General features: G+C 43.5%; 1 protein-coding gene across 1 annotated transcript in view; it reads left to right on the plus strand.

Moving 5' to 3' along the window:
- ANKRD6 (ankyrin repeat domain 6) overlaps positions 1-21,697 on the plus strand; it is a 198,653-nt gene that overhangs the window by 114,523 nt on the left and 62,433 nt on the right. Inside the window, exon 3 of the mRNA XM_040350095.1 lies at positions 5,999-6,264. Within this exon, the coding sequence (XP_040206029.1) occupies positions 6,145-6,264 (120 nt within the window). The 5' untranslated portion in view covers positions 5,999-6,144. The remainder of the gene's footprint in view (positions 1-5,998; positions 6,265-21,697) is intronic.

Consider the following 21,697-nt stretch of genomic DNA (forward strand, 5'->3'; position numbering starts at 1 on the left):
GATGTCAGAGACTTCAGACATAGTAAAGGAGATGGTCAGAGACCACAGACCTATGTCTGTGGTCTCTGACCATCTCCTTTACTATGTCTGAAGAGAAGATGGTCAGAGAGAGCAGACATAGTACAGGAAATGGTCAGAGACCGCAGACATAGTACAGGAGATGGTCAGAGACAATAGACATAGTACAGGAGATGGGCAGGGGCTGTGTATCCTATGCAATCTATCATGCCATAAAACATCTAGAGCAGGGGCAGCCCAGAGCATGTGTAAAGGGATGCTGGGGATGCCATCCCCCAGCACACAGCACACTGAACACTGTGACTCACCTCGATTCTCTCTCTGTGCAGCCCAAGATAGAGATGGGAGGGGGAGGCATTCCAACTGGAGTTGGTGGAGACAGTGCGGGATCCAAGACCCCCAGTTTTAGGTATTTATTCTTGCACATCATACTTAGCAGCCACTGAAAACTAGAACCCTTGTGTCAGGAAGAGGAGCGGCCCCTCCCCTGAGCACTGCCAGGCTGGACGGGCTGCCCTATGCTCACACATCAGTTCTGGACGGACACACACCTATGCTCAGAACACTAGTTCTGGATGGACACAAACAAGGAGAGAAGGAGGGAAGGAGGGAGGGGAGAACTCTGGCACTTCAGCGCCCCCACCTCTGCAGGCACCTGGGTGCAAAGGTCCCTGTGCACCCTGCCTAAGATTGGCCCTGGGACCGAACATTAGGGTGGCACTTTGGTATGCCCTGGCACAATAATACCCTTGTTTGTCAATCACACAGCAGATGTTTTAGTTTCATATAATGTGGCACCAATATGAGTAATCTCATCTAAACTATTGTATCTCAATACCTTATATAGTAGCATGATTTCTTCAACTGGTTATCAATTTATTTGATATTTTCTTCTGTTTTTGTATGTATGCTAATGTGTTCACTGTGTGTTTGGTTGTTCTCTTAAGGTGAAACTAAAGCTTTATTTTTTACTTTAAAAATAACAAACATGTTATACTTACCTGCTCTCTGTAGTGGTTTTGCAGCCCAGAACAGCCCAGATCCTCCTCTTCTCGGGTCCCCTCTTCTGGGTCCTCCCCCCTGCCGAGTGCCCCCATAGCAAGCAGCTTGCTATGGGGGGGGGAGCTGAGCTGCAGCTCCATGTGTCTAATCAGACATGGAGCCATAGCCTGCCCCCACTCTCTCCTCATTGGCTCATTGACTTTGATCGACAGCAGCTGGAGCCACTGGCACTCTGCTGCTGTCTCAGCCAATCAGGAGGGAGAGTCCTGGAGAGCCCAGTCTCTCGTGCAACATCGCTGGATAGAGATGGGGCTCAGGTAAGTGTTAGGGGGGCTGAGGGGGGATGCTGCACACAGAAGGTTTTTTATCTTAATACATAGAATGCATTAAGATAAAAACTTCTGCCTTTAAAAATCACATGCTCATCCTCATACATGCTTTTAGGTTAATGTTATTTTAATTGGCTGACAGTAGCCTATACAGGCTCTAAAATGTGATCATCAAAATAAAAAAAATAAGCAGCCAACAGCTGGTTGTCATCCATTTATAGGTGAAAAAATCTGTTGATTTGTTAAAAAATATGTTTAGTCTGCAAGTTAGTTAAAGCCATCATGAAATATTTTCATAGCAGCTCAGTGCTCATCATCCTAAAAATTCCAGAGATTGTTGAAAGTGTAAAATCCTTCCGAAATGTCTACAACAGTAAGAAGTAAAAAGAGTGATGTAAATGAGTAGCACATCCAAGTAATTAGTTAGCCTTTCATGAAGCAGGGTCACAAATGCCAGAAGGGAAATTCTTTGAAGCAGCATGGCAATGCTTTATATCAATCACCAAATGTGACAGACTGATACTATATAAATTATGCATAGCCCACGGATCAATGCACTATGCTCACTCTCTTTGCTTTTAAAATTTTTTTGTATCAGTCAATTTTATCAGACTTGATATACTTTAACTAATCATATTTCAGGGTTGGTGTGAGTAACGGTATATATCATACCATCACATTTAGAATCAGATTTTAGAAGAAGAGAAACGGTGTCCCTTTTTTGTGTATTTTTTTTTTTTTTTTGTCGTTATACAGTACATGTGTAGGAAATTAGCTTAATGAAAATACATTTCTTTCTCATCCACTGAGGGACGCCGTCTTTAATCTTCAGGTTATACTGCCACCTACAAGATGATTGGACACTGGCAAACAAAATGACTGTAGGCTAGCTCCATTGCTAGTGACCTAGAAGGATGGATGTCTTTTCTGCAGCTCTGCTATGTTAACACTAACTGATTTTTGCTAGTACGTTTTTTGTAATTTTCTACTGTGGTCAACCTCAATTTGGTTTTTGGAGTACTGCATCCAGACCCAGCTGAACTGGATGTGCAGGTATAGTCTAGGAGTGACTTTTGGGCACTCGGTTCCATGTAGGACACTTTACAGAATACCTTCTGGTAAAAACTAGCTGTGGATTTTTTATTTTTTTTCAGAGCTGTTGACTTTGTCTCCAAAGACTCATTTAGAGAGTAAGTTGGTTGGGCCAAGCATCATCATTTCTCTGTTCCCACTAATCTAGCTATAGAAGGGGTTAACACTATGGCACTAAGGCTGGTGTCATGCGCTGGGTGGAGTGTCATGTGCATGTGCTCCTCACGTTTTTTCCTGCTATATAGCATTAAGGGAGAATCTCCCTACTGCTGCTCTTGCTTAAAAAGAACCATATAAGACTTTGATCTTTGATCCGTTCCTGCTGCCCGCTTGCAGTGACTTTGGCCACCTCTAGCCTTTTGATCCTCACCTGATTCCAGCTGTCTGGGTTTCCTGAGTACCTGGAGCCTTTCTTCTTCTTTTTTTTTAGGGATTATAATAGACAGTATCCACCACTTTGTTACTTCCTAAGTATCCATTGCTTTGATGCTTCCTCCAAACTGGGTATCTTTGTAAAATGCTATAGAACAAACAACACACAGGCATCATGTGACACCTTCATATAACCTTTAGAAAAAATGCCATTTCATGTGATATAGCAAGTCTATAAAGAACGTTGTGACTACCACATTTTAGTACTGTATTTCTTTAATAAGGCTGGGTTCACTATAGCTGCGGCCGCAGCCCATAGCAGGGGTCCGGTGTGTCTATTCAGTGCTTCAGGTGCAAATCAGGTCCGAATTTTTGGCTGAATTTGCGCCTGAAATGGAACAGAAGACGCACAGGACCCCTCTGCAATTTGGACCGTGGGCACCCTGCAGATGTGTGAACTGGCTCCATTGTCTCCTGTCATGTGAATTTGCATCAGTGTACACCCAGCCTAAAGGTTATATGAAGGTGTCACATAATGCTTGTGAGCTTCCTGTTTGTTTTAAAGCATTTTACAAGCATGGGGAGCCAAGTCTGGAGGATCTCCATGTGGAGGCTGAGGGAATGCAAATGGGACATTTCCTAGCACATTGAGAGGAAGAAGACTTGGTAGTGTGTTCCTTAGGCATATATACACTGATACAGAACCTTCCTAAACTATAATATAACTAGAAAAATGCTGGAGTCTTGTACTAGGAGGAAGTGGATCAACTTAACCTGTGTGAGGATACCAAGGAGAATAAAGGAGAATAAAGGGTGGTGAGAAGTTCGGAGGTCTTGAAGATATTACAAACCCCTAAAAGGGGAAGGTGCAGATATAGGTCCACAGTCCCAGATGAGAGCATACAGTAAAAGGTGGTGAAACACGTGCAGGTCATATGATTGGATTTCTTCACTTGGTTTCTTCACTGGCACATTTGGGATTGATTAAACACTTTGGACTTTTTATTGTAGCTACTCCTATCATTTGTAAAGTAGATAGTGCAGCGCTAGAGGAAAAGTCCAAATAAAGATCATCCAGGTGATTCTCTTATAAAGTGACTGACAATATGAGGCATGCAGGTGATATAGCGTGGGTTAGCAGGAGACCTCCACCAAAAGTAACAATGGCCGCTCACCTCACTGATAATAAAAAATCGCTTTCCCATAAGGGTCAATCCCAGGCATGTAACAGCATAATCCAAGCAGGAAAGGAATACATCTCAGGTAATATCAGCATGGATGGCAGATCTCAAGTAATATCAGCATGGATAGAATCCGATGTAAGAAAAACAAAACATAGTGTTTCTCCGCAATAACCAATATAACATTTAATAGTGAAAATACACTTACATAAAAAGCACTATATCCAGTGCTAGGAATCAAATGCAAACAAAAACGCACAACATGGTCCAATAGATGGCAGCGGGTGACGTCACGTACTTCCCTACCGAACGTTGCGTCCCAGGGGCGGGACTTCTTCAGCGGATGTAGGAAGAAGTCCCGCCCCTGGGACGCAACGTTCGGTAGGGAAGTACGTGACGTCACCCGCTGCCATCTATCGGACCATGCTGTGCGTTTTTGTTTGCATTTGATTCCTAGCACTGGATATAGTGCTTTTTATGTAAGTGTATTTTCACTATTAAATGTTATATTGGTTATTGCGGAGAAACACTATGTTTTGTTTTTCTTACATTGGATTCTATCCATGCTGATATTACTTGAGATCTGCCATCCATGCTGATATTACCTGAGATGTATTCCTTTCCTGCTTGGATTATGCTGTTACATGCCTGGGATTGACCCTTATGGGAAAGCGATTTTTTATTATCAGTGAGGTGAGCGGCCATTGTTACTATTGGTGGAGGTCTCCTGCTAACCCACGCTATATCACCTGCATGCCTCATATTGTCAGTCACTTATAAGAGAATCACCTGGATGATCTTTATTTGGACTTTTCCTCTAGCGCTGCACTATCTACTTTACATTGACTCTTAAGGAATTTATAAATTGAATCCCAGTGCATAGCTGCTGATTGTGTTTTACCTGTATATTGCGCTGATTTTTTTACTATTTTTACTCCTATCATTTGCTATGAGATCCCAGGGGATCTAAATCTGGTTCTTTCTTTGCTTCAGAAACCACAATTTGAACCCATAAGAAACATACCGCTCTTTACTCTGACCCACATGGACTTTCTTTGCAAGGTGACTGAACTATAGTGCTATCCTACAGGAACCTCTTTTTGGTTTTGCATAGGGGCAGCTCCTCTGTACAACTCAGTTCACCAAAATGTAAATTTCCCTCCATTGGCTGGATGTGGTTTGGTCTCTGAAAGTCAATCTCTCATCCACCCTCTTTCAGGAAGATTCGTTTTGGTAATCCCAGATAGACCCTGTAAGGCTGCGCCAGCTCCTTGCTTCAACATCTCTAGGTTGCTTTGGTAGACCATCCAATTTTATAGTCTCAAGGATCAGGTTCCACCCTTTCCTGTGAAGGTGCACGCTACTAAATCTGTGAGTGCTGGAAAAGATGCTCTGTGTAATGGTGATATTTTTGTATCATGGATTCATGTAAAGTGTTAATGTTAATGTTAGGTTTGGGGTTGTTAACCCCATGCTTGTTTTAAAGACATCAAAATAGGCAAAGCAACAAGTTGCCTTGAAAGAATAACCTCCCAATATAATCGATACTTGCCTTACCCTCTTTTTCTTCCCACTCTCTTCTTCAGTTGGAGTCCAAACCCTGTGTGATACTCCTCTGCCACGTGGCAGTGTTTGTATCTGGTGACTGGCAGCTCGTACCTGATCCTGGGAAATAATGTAGAAGTTTCCATACTTCCTCATACTTGGAAACACATTTTTTTCCAATAGATGCAACAGAGTAACAGAGGGATGAAGGGCTGCAGCAAAGGCAGTATTAGCAAGTGGAAGGTTTATTCTTTCAAAAGAATCTGTCACCATGCCTAAATGGGCAATATGGAAGATTTTTTTTATACTATTTAGTAAAACACTTCCAAATAAGTATCAAATAAGATGATAGGCGATCATTTACAAAAAAATAATGGAGCACTGTGTGGTCTATAAGGACTACCGGTAAGTGTTTCTAAGGTTTTGCTCAAGTATGTTTTTTCTTTTTTTTTTCCTCAGATCCACAAGATGCCAAAGCTGAAGCACGTGATTCATTAGGCATTCCTCTCTCAAGTATGTAGTACTCACACTGCTCAGAAAAGATTGCCCTTAAATGAGCACATCGTTATCCTGGACTCGTCTTGAGGACTTCCCTCTTCCAATTCATGAGCCAGCAGGATGTGGTCGCTGCACTGTCAGAACGCCTGCTTGTAGCTGCATACAAAGGCCAAGTGGATAATGTTGTGCAGCTTATCAACAAGGGTGCCAAGGTAGCAGTTACCAAGGTAACCAGAAACTGTGTGTTCCTTTGTAAATGTTTTTTCTCCTTATGAATAGAGATTTCACTTTATATATTTTATTACAACAATTTAAAGTGAAAAGTATAATGTATAAAACTGGAAAAATAGGCAGCGTGCAAAGGACATGTTACCAAAATGGCCTCGTCACCAGTATGGTTTCTCAACAGCTGATCCTTTCCCTAATACTTACACAACATGTAAAGAGAACAGTGAACAGTACAGTAGAGTTTTCAACAAATCTCACTGCAAATCTTCAAAGGCCTCCAAACAGTGATCTCCACTGATACTAACAATGGGGCATGATTTTCCCCAACAACACCAATGAAGGGGCAGAATTCCTCCCAATGACACCAATGATGGGACACAATTCCACCCAATGACACTGACAATGGGGCTCAATGACACCAACAATGGAGTGCTATTCCTTCCACTGACGTCAAGAACTTTTCTACCCCCAATGCCCACAGTCTTGCCCCCCCCCTTAAGTGTGAAGAACATTAAACTGGCCCTTTGTTTAGAAAGTTTGAAGACCCTTGTTCTAAGGGCTCATTCACAAGTGTGTTGATTATGTAGAAAAAAGTAATACTCAATAATGCTCCTATGGCATTTATGATGTGTTTATTGAGTTTTTTGAAGCCTTGAAAACGCTTCAAGAATGCCCATGAAAGCGTGGTTCTTGTAGTGTGAAGTTCTTAAAGAGGAAGTGATGTGGAAGAAATTATCTAGTTTTAAATGTTGATTTAGGATATATTACAATAATTATATATAATGGAAAATCTTACTCTTTATTGCTCTTTTGCTGCCTGGAGGACAGTTTTTTCCAGTCTAAGGATAATATCCACTTGGTGATTTGTTACCAGAGCTTCTTTTTTTTGTTTGCTTCACAATAGCTTGGGATACTTGGGTTGTATAATTCCGGGTGCTGTCCCACCACTTATACAGCTTGTATAAAAGTGTAAGGGCCAGATTCAGAAACAAGATACGACGGCGTATCTCCTGATACGCCGTCGTATCTCTGAGTGCGGGAGGTCGTATCTATGCGCCTGATTCAGAGAATCAGTTACGCATAGATATCCCTAAGATCCGACAGGTGTCTTACACTGTTGTATCTTAGGCTGCATTTTCAGGCTGGCCGCTAGGTGGCGCTTCCGTATGTTTACGCAAGGAATATGCTAATTAGGTAGATATGGCGATTCAGAAACGTACGTCAGGCCGGCACAATTTTTTACGTCGTTTACGTTAGGCTTTTTTTGGCGTATAGTTACCGCTGCTATATGAAGCGTAGCTAATGTTAAGTATGGCCGTCGTTCCCGCGCCGAGTTTTGAAATTTTACGTCGTTTGCGTAAATTGGACGCGAATAGGGCTTTACGTCATTTACGTTCACGTCAAATCCAATACGTCCTTGCGGCGTACTTTAGAGCAATGCACACTGGGATATTTTATGGACGGCGCATGTGCCGTTAAAAAAAAACGTCAAAAACGCGGAGTCAAGTAAAATTTAAATAAAACACGCCCCCAACATCCCCATTTGAATTAGGCGGGCTTACGCGGCCACACATACGTTACGCCGCCGTAACTAAGGGTGCAAGTTCTTTCTGAATACAGACGTTACAGCGGCGTAACGTATCTGAGATACGTTACACCGGGCGGATAGATACACCATTGTATCTGAATCCAGCCCTAAATTTGCAGTTCCCTTAAAATAACTCAACATGCCCAAGAGGTTTAAGGCAGTGCTGGAAAATAATGGTGGCTACACAAAATATTGACACTTTGGGCTCAATTTGAACATTTTCACTTAGGGGTGTACTCACTTTTGTTGCCAGCAGTGTTGAGTTATTTTGAGGGGACAGCAAATTTACACTGTTATATAAGCTGTACACTCACTACTTTACATTGTAGCAAAGTGTCATTTCTTCAGTGTTGTCACATGAAAAGATATAATAAAATATTTACAAAAATGTGAGGGGTGTACTCACTTTTGCAAGATACTGTATATACAGTTTGGTCTAGGCACCCTCAAATACCAGGAAGTACGCTGCAGTTTTTGGAGGAATTCACGACAAAAGTATTTTTATGCCACTGCATTGACTGGAGTATTTGTACATAGGATGACAATAAGTCATACGCTCCATAGAGTTGGGCTTTATGGCAGAGTGGCCAGGAGAAACCCATTACTTTCAGCAAAAAACAAAATGGCACGTTTTGAGTTTGCGAAAAGGCATGTGGGAGACTCCCAAAATGTATGGAGGAAGGTGCTCTGGTCTGAGGAGACTAAAATTGAACTTTTTGGCCATCAAAGAAAATGCTATGTCTGGCGCAAACCCAACACATCACATCACCCAAAGAACACCATCCCCACAGTGAAACATGGTGGTGGCAGAATCATGCTGTGGGGATGTTTTTCAGCAGTCGGGACTGGGAAAATGGTCTGAGTTGAAGGAAAGATGGATGGTGCTAAATACAGGGATATTCTTGAGCAAAACCTGTACCACTCTGTGTGTGATTTGAGGCTAGGACGGAGGTTCACTTGATGGACTTGTGTATTTTTTCAAAATGGCTAACTACGTGACAGCTGGAGGGCCCCAGGTTACCTACCCCTGCTCTACTTTGATGTTTGGATGAATAAAAGTGGCAAAAAGCCCTAAAATATATTCTGGGGAGTGGACTGAGTCTCTGGAAAAGCTAAATCTCGCAATTGGTAATGCTGTCACAGTTTAAAAATAAAAAGATTTACAAAATAACAAATTTTAACTGTAAAGTAATTGAACCTCAACTAAAAGCACAGCTGTCAAGGTGACTCATGTTAGGTAGAGTGTCAATTAATACAGTGTGTCAAGAAATGTGACAGTTAGCAGTCTGTCATGTGCCTTATGTTACTTTGAAAAATCACACATTCTTTAGTTCTAAAAAAAAAGTTGGATCCTGAAATGCAAATGCGTTATTGAAGGGGTTAGTTCATCTTTAGCAAAAAATTGCCTATTCGGATAAGTGGTGCCTAGATATAAACACAAACTGTGCAGCTCTGACTAAAGTTGAATAATAATAATAATAATAATAATAATAATAATAATTATCATTATTAATATTCTTATACATGATTTATGTAGAGCCAACCCTTTACAACATGAGGGCAGACAGTACAGTTACAATACAATTCAAAACAAGAGGAATCAGAGGGCCCTTCTCGTTAGAACTTGCAATCTATAAGGGAGGGTCAAGTGATACAAAAAGTAATAACTGTGGGGGATTGTCTGATGGAGAGGTTAGGTGGAATCAGGATATGCTTCTCTGAAGAAAAAGGTTTTTAGGGATTGCCTAAAAGTAGACAGATTAGGCTATAATCAGACAAATTGGGGGTAGAGAGCTCCAGGGGATTCTGAATAGCACCCCAACGCACCGTGCTGACAGACTGCTGTTCACCGTGGTGTGATCAAACAAAAATGCTACATGCACCTTTTTTGGTATGCTGAGCAGCCCATTCAAATGGCAGCATAGTGTGAATGGACCTTTACCCTACTATATTCTCACTAACTAAAGGTTAAGATGGATTGTTAGCTAATGTTGGTAAGTGTCAAAAGGGATAGCATTTATTTTATTTCAGCTTACCAATTCGTAGATGTGATGACTGCATTAATTTTATTTTTTAGGCTTTCATTCTCCTATTTTCATCTGGTGATCCTGCCAGTAAGTTAGGGAGGTTAGCGCTCCGAATGGATGCAATACGCAATCAGTGTCCTCTCAGAAGCCACGAGTGCTGGCAATGCACAAAGCAAAAATAGGGAGAAAAATATATGGACAGCCGCACTCCAGAAAGACCTTTTCGGTTGCCTTTATTGATAAAAGGATAAAAGCAATACAAATCACAGCAGACAGTGGGATATACAGCTAACATAAAATCTGACCTGTTGGTGGGCCCTTAGAACAGGGTTGATAACCACTACCCTGGAGGTTCAGCCCCCCCTCCTCCTTCGCCGCCGCCGCTGAGCCATTCACAAAATGCAGCGAATGCACAGTAGGGAGCCAGCTGCAAGACTTTTCTGCTGGTTTCCCTTACATTGTATTTCCCTTACATCATGGGCCGCATCTTTGTAGATGTTAAAAAGATCATGTACTCATACTGTTCCTTGTTTGAGCCCCTAAAAAAGTATAGGTCCTTTGCACCCCCTTAACTGTGTATAGAGTGAATCAGGGAAAGCTGGTATTTCATCATGGGATTTTTGCCCTGTTTCAGAGGTGCGGTACTGGCAGGGCTGTCTTAATGAGAGGGCACACCTGGGCACTGCCCAGGGGCCCCAGCTGCATGGGGGGCCCCTGCACTTTCCCCAAAGCAGCTGGACCTTGAGACCAGGCTGCTCGAAATTGGGGGCCCCATGATGGTACTGAGAGTGGTAGATACACAGGGGAGGCAGTCTGCCTCCTACCTTCTTGATGTCTGCTTACCTGCACTGTCATCATTGTAGGGGCTCCAGAGCATTACTTTGCCCAGGGGCCCATGATGCTATTAAGACGGCCCTGGGTACTGGCACAGAGCTTTGTATGGTAACTTTCAAGCAAGCGTGCAGGAAAGCAGTAGGTTTATTAACTGTGGAGGTAATGTCAAAAGAGACTCCATATCTATGTTTAAAATAAAATATATATATTTTCAGTATATAACACTGTTATGTCCGTGTTGCTTGTAACAGGTCCTGAATGGACAGCATTTGTTTTGTGTTAACATAAAGTTTGCATTGAAATGAACATACCTAACAGAGAGGACTTTATGGCAGGTCACTGTGACTGCATTCAGCTGTGCAGAGATTTGTGCTACTGGTAATGTGAGCCTCTCCAAGGTGTCATAAATGTCAGCATCCAGCATTTCTTCAACACTCACCTTGGAGGGGCTCCATTAACAACTATAGAATCACGCTGGTTACATTACTGTACTGAATGTAGGAATTGTAGAAACTGGATGAAAGTAGATTTTTTTCCTACAGCCCTATATAGGCTCATTTCAGTTACAGTCCTACATAGAAGCTGTGTATTCTGGTGTACTACAGGTAAGCCCCTCCACATTAGGTTGCTCAGTAATGTATAAGTCACATGCGCTTGTCTAGTAAAATAATCGGTATTGAACAGTTGCATTGTTAAATGAGTTGACTGCATTACAATTTTTATTTTTGCTTTCATCACTTTGGATGAGTAATAGAAGTTTAACCACTTCCATACCGGGCCCCCTAGCGGCCGGAAAAGCAAGGGCCCAGATTCTCGTAGAATGGCGTAAAACTCGGCGGGCGTAACGTATCTGATTTACGTTACGCCGCCGCAAGTTTTACAGGCAAGTGCTTTATTCACAAAGAACTTGCCTGTAAAGTTGCAGCGGCGTAGTGTAAATCACACGGCGCAAGCCCGCCTAATTCAAATTAGCCGGGTAGGGGGCGTGGAGCATTTAAATTAAGCACGTTCCCGCGCGGAACGTACTGCGCATGCACTGTCTGGAAAATATCCCAGGGTGCATTGCTCCAAGTTTCGACGTGAACGTAAATGGCGTCCAGCCCCATTCACGGACGAATTACGCAAACAACGTAAATTTTTAAATTTCGAAGCGGGAATGACGGCCATACTTAACATTGGGTGCCCCTCATATAGCAGGGGCAACTTTACGCCGCGCAAACCTAACGTAAAAGTCGTAACTTCACTGCGTCGACCGCGCGTACGTTCGGGAATTCGCGTATCTAGCTAATTTACATACTCGACGGGGAAAACGACGGAGGCGACACCTAGCGGCAAAAAAAATAAATGCATTTAAGATCCGACAGCGTAAGAGCCATGGGCCAGATCCTCAAAAGAGATACGGCGGCGTAACTGCTGTTACGCCGTCGTATCCCTGGTCCTAACTATGGAACTGATCCACAGACTCAGTTTCCCATAGTTAGGACGAAGATCCGACATGTGTAATTGAATTACACTGTCGGATCTTAAGGATGCAATTCTAGGCCGGCCGCTAGGTGGCGAGGCCATTGAGGCCGGCGTAGAATATGCAAATGACCAGTTACGGCGATCCACGAACGCTCCGACGGGCCCGACGCTCTAAATCTACGTCGTTTACGTCGAGTTCCGCCGCGTAAAACTAGGGCTAAGCCCTAGTTGTCCTAAGCCATGTTAAGTATGGCCGTCGTTCCCGCGTCGAATTTTAAATTCTACGTCGTTTGCGTAAGACGTCCGTGAATGGCGCTGGACGCCATTTACGGTAACGTCTAAGCAAATGACGTCGGAGCGACGTCAGTTAGCGCAATGCACGTCGGGTAATTTACCCGACGGAGCATGCGCAGTACGTCCGGCGCGGGAGCGCGCCTAATTTAAATGGGACTCGCCCATTTGAATAGGAACGCCTTGCGCCGGACGGATTTAAGTTACAGCGCCGCAAAATTCCAGGTAAGTGCTTTGTGGATCGGCACCTAACTTTGGAATTTTGCGGCGGAGTAACTTAAATCAGAAAAGTTACGTTGCGCCAAGGCTTTGTGGATAACCCCCCTTATGCCTGTCAGATCGAATGGATATCTATGCGTAACTGATTGAATCGGTCCCATAAATACGACGGCCCAGATTAGGACTTACGACGGCGTACATGGCGTTGCGCCGTCGTAAGCCCTTTGAGAATCTGGGCCATGGACGTCATATGACATCCAGTCTGAAAGACGAGAGGTTCCCGCTGACGTCATTTTTAGGCCTTGTACTCACGGCAGGACATGTCCGATGAAAACGGTCTGCAGACCGCTTCCATCGGACATGTCTGGCCGGGGACTGCCCGGGGACTTCTGTTCGATGGCTATACACACCATCGAACAGAAGCCCGCGCGTAAACATTACGCGGGGCGTGTCCGCGGTGTCGCCGCGTCGATGACGCGGTGTCGCCGCGACAATGACGCAGCGACGTGGGCGGGCCGCCTTAAAAATGCTTCCACGCATGCGTCGGGCGGCAGGACATGTACGGGCGGCAGGACATGTACGGTAGGTCTGTACAGACGACCGTACATGTCCGGGCGGACAGGTTTCCAGCGGACTGTTTTAAAACAAGTCCGGGAAACAGTTGTCCGCTGGAAACCTGTCCGATCCGTCCAAAAATGGTCCGCTCGGGCCAACACACGGCCAAACATGTCTGCTGAAACTGGTCTGCGGACCAGTTTCAGCAGACATGTTTGGTCGTGAGTACGGGGCCTCACACTACCTGCTTTTCAAAATCATAGATAACTGGATTTAATGGCGTTATTCTGTTTTTACTATATTTGGAATAAATGAACAACCAGTGAAGTGAGAAAACTATAATGCCGCGTACACACGACCGTATTTCATGACGTCAAAAATGCAATTTTTTAAATTGGTCATTAAAAACTATCGTGTGTATGCTCCAGAGCATTTTTCTCTACGTGAAAAATGAGCATTAAAAATTTAGAGCATGCTCTAATTTTTCTCGTCGTTTTTCACGTCGTGTGTAGGCTTTAACGACAGGAAAAAAACGCGCTTGCTCAGAAGCAAGTTATGAGTCGGGAGCACTCGTTCTGGTAAAACTAGCATTTGTAATGAAGATCACATTCGTCACTTTGTAACAGACTGAAAAGCGCGAATCGTCTCTCACCAAACTTTTACTAACACAAAATCAGCAAAAGCCGCCCAAAGGGTGGCGCCATCCGAATGGAATTTCCCCTTTATAGTGCCGTCGTACGTGTTGTACGTCACTGTGCTTTGCTCGAGCATTTTTTTTCACGATCCTGTGTATGCAAGGCAGGCTTGACAAGAATCACGTTGAGAAAAACATTGTTTTTTTCCATGCCATGAAAAATGGTCGTGTGTATGCGGCTTAAGATAATAATAAAAGGCACGTTTTAGCAACAACAAGGAGGTTGAAAGTGTTAGTAGAGTAGTTCTTTCATAATAAGTTCCCTTTAAAGGGTATGTAAACCCTTGAAGAATAAGTTCCCCTTTCTTCACATGTTACACCCATATTTGGGGTGTAACATGTAACATGTTTAGCAACCTCCCCCTGCACCACCAATAATCCACCCACATTGTGACAGTGGGTGGGGTTTTTCTCCCTGCATCTGCTATCACAATTTGAAAATAGCGCAGAAGTGTGGGGCTCCGCACACAGAGCCATGTCATCCATTCAGAGTTTCCTTGTGAATGAATGTACCATTGTGGCAGACTTGGGTTAAAGTGAAATAGCCTTTAAGCTGGCCATAGGTGATTCATTTATTTTATTGGTTCAGCCAGCGGGCTAAATGAGAAAAAAAAAATTAACAAGATCCTTCGTCCACACAAATGAGGTGGATGAAAGACCCCCCCTAATCCCCCCCCCCCACCACTACCTGGATACTGTATTCTGACAGCGGGGCACTGTCTGTGAACTACAGAACAACCTCCCACTATTGTTTGGATAAGGAAGGGGGATGTTCTATATTCATCAGCTAGGGGGCCAATTTTAATACTCCATAGGTACAGTATAATGAGCTACCGTTGTCACTCTAGGAGAGAAAATGTGTTATTGGCAGGATAAACAGGTGAAAATAAAGGAAACAGTCATGAAAAAAAAAGAAGAATGCACCCACCACATTTAACTGTTAAGTTGCAATATAGGTACATTTTGTTCTAGGGTTTAGATAAGCTTTAAGCTGTTTCATTATTTCAGGAAAATTAGCTCAAGGGTCCTTCTAAATTTGAGACCCAAATGCTCTCTACATTCCTGTTCAGGAATTGCAGGCAGATTTGAAGCTACTGCCACAGTGGCAAGTCTCGGATGTGAAAGGGTCTCCCTTATTCCCTCTCCAGAGGATTCCTCTGTGATTATAGAGAGACAAGGAGCAATTTGATTAATGGTAATATGAAACGCGGTCATTGCTGAAGCATGTACAATCCACTGCTCGCCTTTTACTGATTTTAAAATATTAAAAAAATATTTATAACAAATTGTATGTGAAGAGCAGTGCTGATTACAACGGAAAAACTACTATAATTAGAAATATTTGAGGGGAAAAAAAAACATTTGCAGAGTATGTTTAACACACACTAGAAGCTTATGATGTGGATTGACCACATCATGAGGAAAAACTACAGTTTGCCAGCTATGCCTTGAAGTGTAGTATGGTGGACATGGTCAATTCTAACTACTTGAAAACGTGTTCTTTTCTGACTGGAGTGTCTATTTAACAACAATAAAGAACTTTGAGGCAGATACTTTGCTTGCATTTCAGGAACTTGATTTAGGTAGTCATTTGTGACCACAACGTATACTCAGAAATTCAATTTCAATAGATTTCTTGGCTCCCTCATGGCTCAGTAAATATAAACAGTCACAAGCAATTTGTGCAGTGTGAGAATGAGCAAGTGCAGGCCTGCCGTGGTCATATAGTGAGGCCTATAGGCAAATCCTCTCCATCCTGTTTACTTACATTATTTTGACCACTTCTCTCAACATAAGATTGTTTTATAGTGTTTGGAAAAAGATCCAGTTTTCTGACAATTACAAATGATATTGCTTATACAATAAAACCTTGGATTGCAAGCATAATTCGTTACGGATGCATGCTTGTAATCCAAAGCACTCGTATATCAAAGCAAATTTCCCCATAAGAAATAATGAAAACTCAAATGATTCGTTCCACAACCATTTATTCATGTGTCCTTCAGTTTATCTATATATATAAAACTCAACGTGTGTGTGTGTGTGTGTATGTATGTATGTTCCAGCATCACGTCCAAACGGCTAAAGATATTAACATGAAACTTGGCACACATGTTACTTATATGTCAGCAACAAACATAGGATAGGTGGTTTAACCCTTACCCACCCCCATTTGCCATGGTCGGGGTTTTCCTTTAAAGTCCCATTCAACTCTATGGGAAATACATGTTACTTCATAACTTCCAAACGGCTGTAGATATTTCGATAACACTTGGTCACATGTTACTTATATGTCCACTTAAACTATAGGATAGTTAATTTATCCCTTAACTACCCCCATTTGTGAGGGTCGGGGTTTTTTGTTTAAAGTCCCATGCAAATCAATGGGAAATGTATGTTCCCACATAACTTCTGTACGCCTGGAGATATTTCAATAATACCTGGTACACATATTACTTATATGCCAAATAAAAATATATGACAGTTAAATTAACCCTTACCTACACCCTTATATAAAAGATGGGTATATTTATATTACTATGATTTTCCTCCCCAAAAGGTTAAGATAGGAAGACCGGGCAACGCCGGGTCTTCAGCTAGTAGTCAATATAAAAAGATTATAGCAATGTGATAGGTTGTATAACCATAAAATGTCTATCCACAAATGGAAGCCTCCACAAGGGGATTAGAAGCAAAATCCAGCAGGAGCTCCAGAGTATAAAAGAGAAGAGAGGTGCCTCTAAGTGCAGCAATATGGTTACGTTTAATGAAGGTACAACATTTAGCAACTCACATGGCTGATGATTAAAAGAGGCATATCTAAGTATGCAGGCATCCGGGGTAAAGCTGTCCACATAGGCCGTCCTCCTCACCGCCGGCTCTTACCGCTGTCAGTCTGCAATCATGACCAGGAAGACTATCCTGCAGTAGAGCGATCTGAAAGCGAGGCTTGAACCGCTTGTGAAACGCAGAGTGGAAGGGGCGACATCAGTGGTGGTGAGGAGGACAGTCTATGTGGACAGCTTTACTCCGGATGCCTGCATACTTAGATGTGCCTCTTTGAATCATCAACCATGTGAGTTTCTAAATGTTGTACCTTCATTAAATTTAACCATATTGCTACATTTGGAGGCGCCTCTCTTCTCTTTTATACTCGGTTGTAACATGACACGACTCTTATATCAAGACATCGCTTGTATATCAAGTCACAATTTATTAAAAAATATTGCTTGTCTTGCAAAACGCTCTCAAACCAAGTTAAAACCAAGGTTTTACTGTATACTGTATGTAGGTTAGTAGTAGTTAGCCACATTCACCTGGACTCGTTCTGTAATACTAAGACATTATGCTGCTTATCCAAGCTTCTTGGATAAGCAGAAAAGCGTTTTCAACATTACAGAACAATTCTAGTTAAATGTGACTAACTATTACTAGCTATACCATGACCTGGATAAATAAGAACCTTTACAGATGTATTACTTATAAGCAATACGTGTTATATATTCACACACTGTATATATACTGTGATATGGGGGATGTTTAGCTCAGTGGTAGCTGCATTTTCCAGTAAGTCCGTGGCAGTTGGAATTTAGGTGGCAGCCCATTTTTATTAAAAGAAACAAAGTTAATACACACATGGATTGCCCATGCAGGGACTCTGCCTTGGCATGCAGTTCCTTGCTGCACAGGCCTTCTCCGGACCTCAACAGGATTCTCCATCCCCCTTGGGTTTGGTCATTCTACTCCAAACTTCTAAACTTCCTCCAGCCCCTTGGACTTGCTAGCCGCCTTGGCTTTCCAAGCCTCCCAGAACCTCTCTTGGTTTCCCAGGCCCACATAGCTGTACTGACCTTCCCTGTCCTTCTGGCAAGAAGTTCCCTCTTAGCAGGGATGCCGTCTCTGGCAGAAATGCCAAGGTTTCTAAACAGGGGTCTAACTCCAATATGCTCAGATCTGCCTTATAATGCGTGTGTGCGTGTGTGCACCTGGACACACACACAACCTGCAGAATTGCTGAAAAGCCTGGACACTGGAATAAAGACTCCGTCCAACCCAATGCTCTTTTGAGACTTCAAGCTTCCAGCCCTGATCCAGACTTACCAAATCCAGAGAAAACTTAAAACACCGTTTTCTCTGCTCACAAAACTGCTGCTGGTGCTTCTCAAACTGAAGCCTCGTACATGCGCACGGTTTTCTCGGCAAGAACCAGCAAGAAAAAACGCGCGTGTGTACGAGGCTTTTAGGTTTCTCGTCAAGAAAACCGCCCAAAATCTTGACGAAAATAATAGAGAATATGCTCTCTATTTTCTCGTTGTGATTCTGGGTAGTGTTTTCCTGCCGAGAAACCCGAGCGTGTGTATACTTACCTATCGCTGTGGAAAACCGTGCATGCTCAAAATGACTTTGACGCATGTGCTGTAGCTTCCTAGGCATAGGTAGGGTGTAGCAAGATGGCGGCGACGGCATTGAATGTGACGAGTGCATGCTCGTTGTAGTCGATGACGTCACCACGTTCATGCGATCCAGAAGAACGGCGGTTCTTTTGAATGGAGTGTCTGTACACTCGGCCGGCAAGAGATTCTTGCCAGGGATCTCGTCAGGAAAAACTAAGATTTTTTCCTGACGAGATTCTGGGCCGTGTGTACAGGGCTTGACTGTTTGAGAGTCCTGTGTCCCATTTTTTCAGAGGCAGACACTCTCGCTATCACAATACACACACTTTGTTCTACAAATAAACCTTTAACCCAAATTTAAGCCTCATTCACACTGTGGATATCCTTGGACAGCCACGGCTAGGAAGTCTGTACAATTCAATGGTCAAAGGCTAACGGGAGCCATCTCTGTCTGACACTGTACATATGTATCTACTCATCAAGCAGTTATTTTCATTTAAAGACAGATGATTGGCCCTGGACATCATCTGTCTATGTTGAAGGACAGTCATTGTCCTTAATCGCATGTGACTGCTTAATGTTTTTAGTATCAGTTATCTAAAGTGTCAGCACAAAAATAGCTTTCTGTCTTGAGAAGTTTGTTTTATTGAAACCTTGAGTGGAGCCATCCAATAAAGGATTAGTCACTTTGCTTAGTTATGGTGGCCAAACACTGCTCAAATTTCAACCAGTTCATGCTGAATGGCCTACAATTCAAGCTGTTGGTGCCACCTGGCTCAACAAACTTTAATCTTAAAATCAAAGGAGCTGGGCAGAACATTTTGACTATGGTTGGATATTCTGATAGCTGAGCAGTGGCTGTAAGAATACAACAGCTGACAAGGGAGCCACTGTCCACCAATGCTGTTTAGCATGGTTGAGTGAATATTACAGTTAATGTATGTGTGTTAAAGGGGTTGTAAATGTTCGTTTTTTTATTTTCTAATAGGTTCCTTTAAGTTAATGCATTGTTGGTTCACTTACCTTTTCCTTCAATTTACCTTCTAAATGTTTTTTTTTTCTTTGTCTGAATTTCTCACTTCCTGTTCCTCCTCAGTAAGCTGTTCAGTAAGCTGTTCTGGCTCACTAACCACCGCTCGGATGATGGTGGCAAGTTTACTGAGGAGAAACAGGAAGTGAGAAATTCAGACAAAGAAAAAAAACATTTAGAAGGGAAATGGAAGGAAAATGTAAGTGAACCAACAATGCTCTAGCTTAAAGGAACCTATTTATAAAATAAAAAACGAACCTTTACAACCCCTTTAATGTGTGTTTCATTATGGCAGCTCATTTGAATCAATAGGCTGTCAATGCAGCTTAAAGGGTCACTAAAGGATTTTTTTTTTTAGCTAAATAGCTTCCTTTACCTTACTGCAGTCCTGGTTTCATGTCCTCATTGCTCGTTTTTGCTTTGATGTTGACACTTCCTGGTTGTTTGTTTCCTGATCACCACAGTACTGGGAGATTTCTCACTGTGGTGACTAATCCAGGAGTTGTGATTACTGGGCCAAATCCACAAAGCAGATGCGCCGACTTAACTCGAGATTTCTAATTTTACACGGTGCGTATCTTTGCGCCTGATCCTCAAAACGAGATACGCATGAAATTCCGGTACTTCCGTCCTACCTAAAATAATTACACCGGCGCTTCTTTGTGCGCAAATTACGCTAGACACGCCGCTGTATTTGATAGGCAAAGATGCAAATGAGGGAGATAGGGCGATCCACAAAATTAAGTGTGTGCGGCGTAGATTACGACCTGTGCGCTTCTGTTAGTTTCCCTGAGCAATTTTACACTTTATAAAAGCAGCCCTAATTTTACACATGCCGTGTAAAGGTCAGCTAAAGCAATACCATGAAGGAAGAGCTGACCACACACACTTGCTGGACTACAATCTGTATGCCACCATGCCAGGGGCATCCATGCCCCTATCTATAATAGTGACTTTAGTAACCCAGGGTACCCCCTCTTCTGAGGGAACAGCAGTCAGGAGACGCCTCGCAGAATGCATATTTGCACAGTAAACGCACATTAATTATGTCACAATGAGAATGCATGAATGCACGTCACTGTGGTCCCTAGCACAGACACATCACATGCACATCGAATTGGATTAGATCCAAGTCCCCCCCTTTGGTACTTGGGAGCAGCAACGCCACGCCACGGCTCCAATTATGTCACTGTGCATTCATACACCATTCAGGAACCTGGGATCACTTCTCCCTGGTCCTGGGGATCCCTACTCCACCAAAACTGAGGGTGACACCCTTATTTTATCAGGAATGCCACCCCCCCACATTCACACATCATTCACACACATAAATCAAATCATAAGTACAGAATACCAAATGAAATTAAAAAAAACCCATAAAACTAAAAAAACAAAAGTATCCCTGCTAATTAATTATCGGCGGCGATTGCTACGCCTTGGCTGGCCACGGGCACGGGCACGGCCACGCCCTCGCGGAGGATGTCCATTAGGGGGGGTGTGAGCTGGGGAAGGAGGATTCTCCTGGGGGGGGAGGGGAAGGAGGAGCCTCCTGGGGGGGGTGAGCAGGGGAAGGAGGAGCCTCCTGGGGGGGTTGAGCAGGGGAAAGAGGAGCCTCCCCTGCTGGCCTGCCCTCCAAGGCCACTGCAATTCTACTGAGACAGGCAGTGAGGGCAGCCGCATTGGCCTGGCCAGACCTAGTATTGTCCTGCACAGCCTGGGTCAGGGCAGTCACCTCCCGGGCCACGCCTGTTGTGGCGGTCTGTAGGTCGTTCATGCATGTAATGACCGCCACTGAGTTGGTGGCCACATCACCGACTGCCTCCATCATTACACCCAGGCTGTGCTCCATCTGGGTCATTTTTTGTAGCATTTTAGCCAGAGTGCAGGTCTACCGGGCATTGTCCCTCAGCAGACTGACTGGCAGACGCTCGGCCACCCCCATGGTGTCCTGGGTCGCCATCCTGCCTGCCCCTGAGGCTTGTGGCCTGGGAGGAGGGGATAGAGTGACCCTTGTGGGTGGAGGCCTGTTGGGGGAGAAGTGGGAGGGGCTACCCCTGATGGTGGCCTGACTGGTGCCAGCCTCTGGGGTAGCCTCAGGGGAAGACTCAAAGGTCATCATATCAGAGGCCAACAGGACTTCCCGGCCAATCTGAATATTTTCTTCCTCCTCCCCCTCATCCTCCTCCCCCTCAACCTCCTGCACAAAAAGTTGTTGCCCTGAATTGTGATACACTAATAAGTCCATTTAAATAGTGCATTGAGTTTCAATTGAAAATGAATAGTGACGCAACACTCTAACACCTGTTGCCTAAATTCTAAATATAAATGTGCTCCAA

The sequence above is a fragment of the Rana temporaria genome, chromosome 4, assembly GCF_905171775.1.
Source record: "Rana temporaria chromosome 4, aRanTem1.1, whole genome shotgun sequence".
Lineage (NCBI taxonomy): Eukaryota > Metazoa > Chordata > Amphibia > Anura > Ranidae > Rana > Rana temporaria.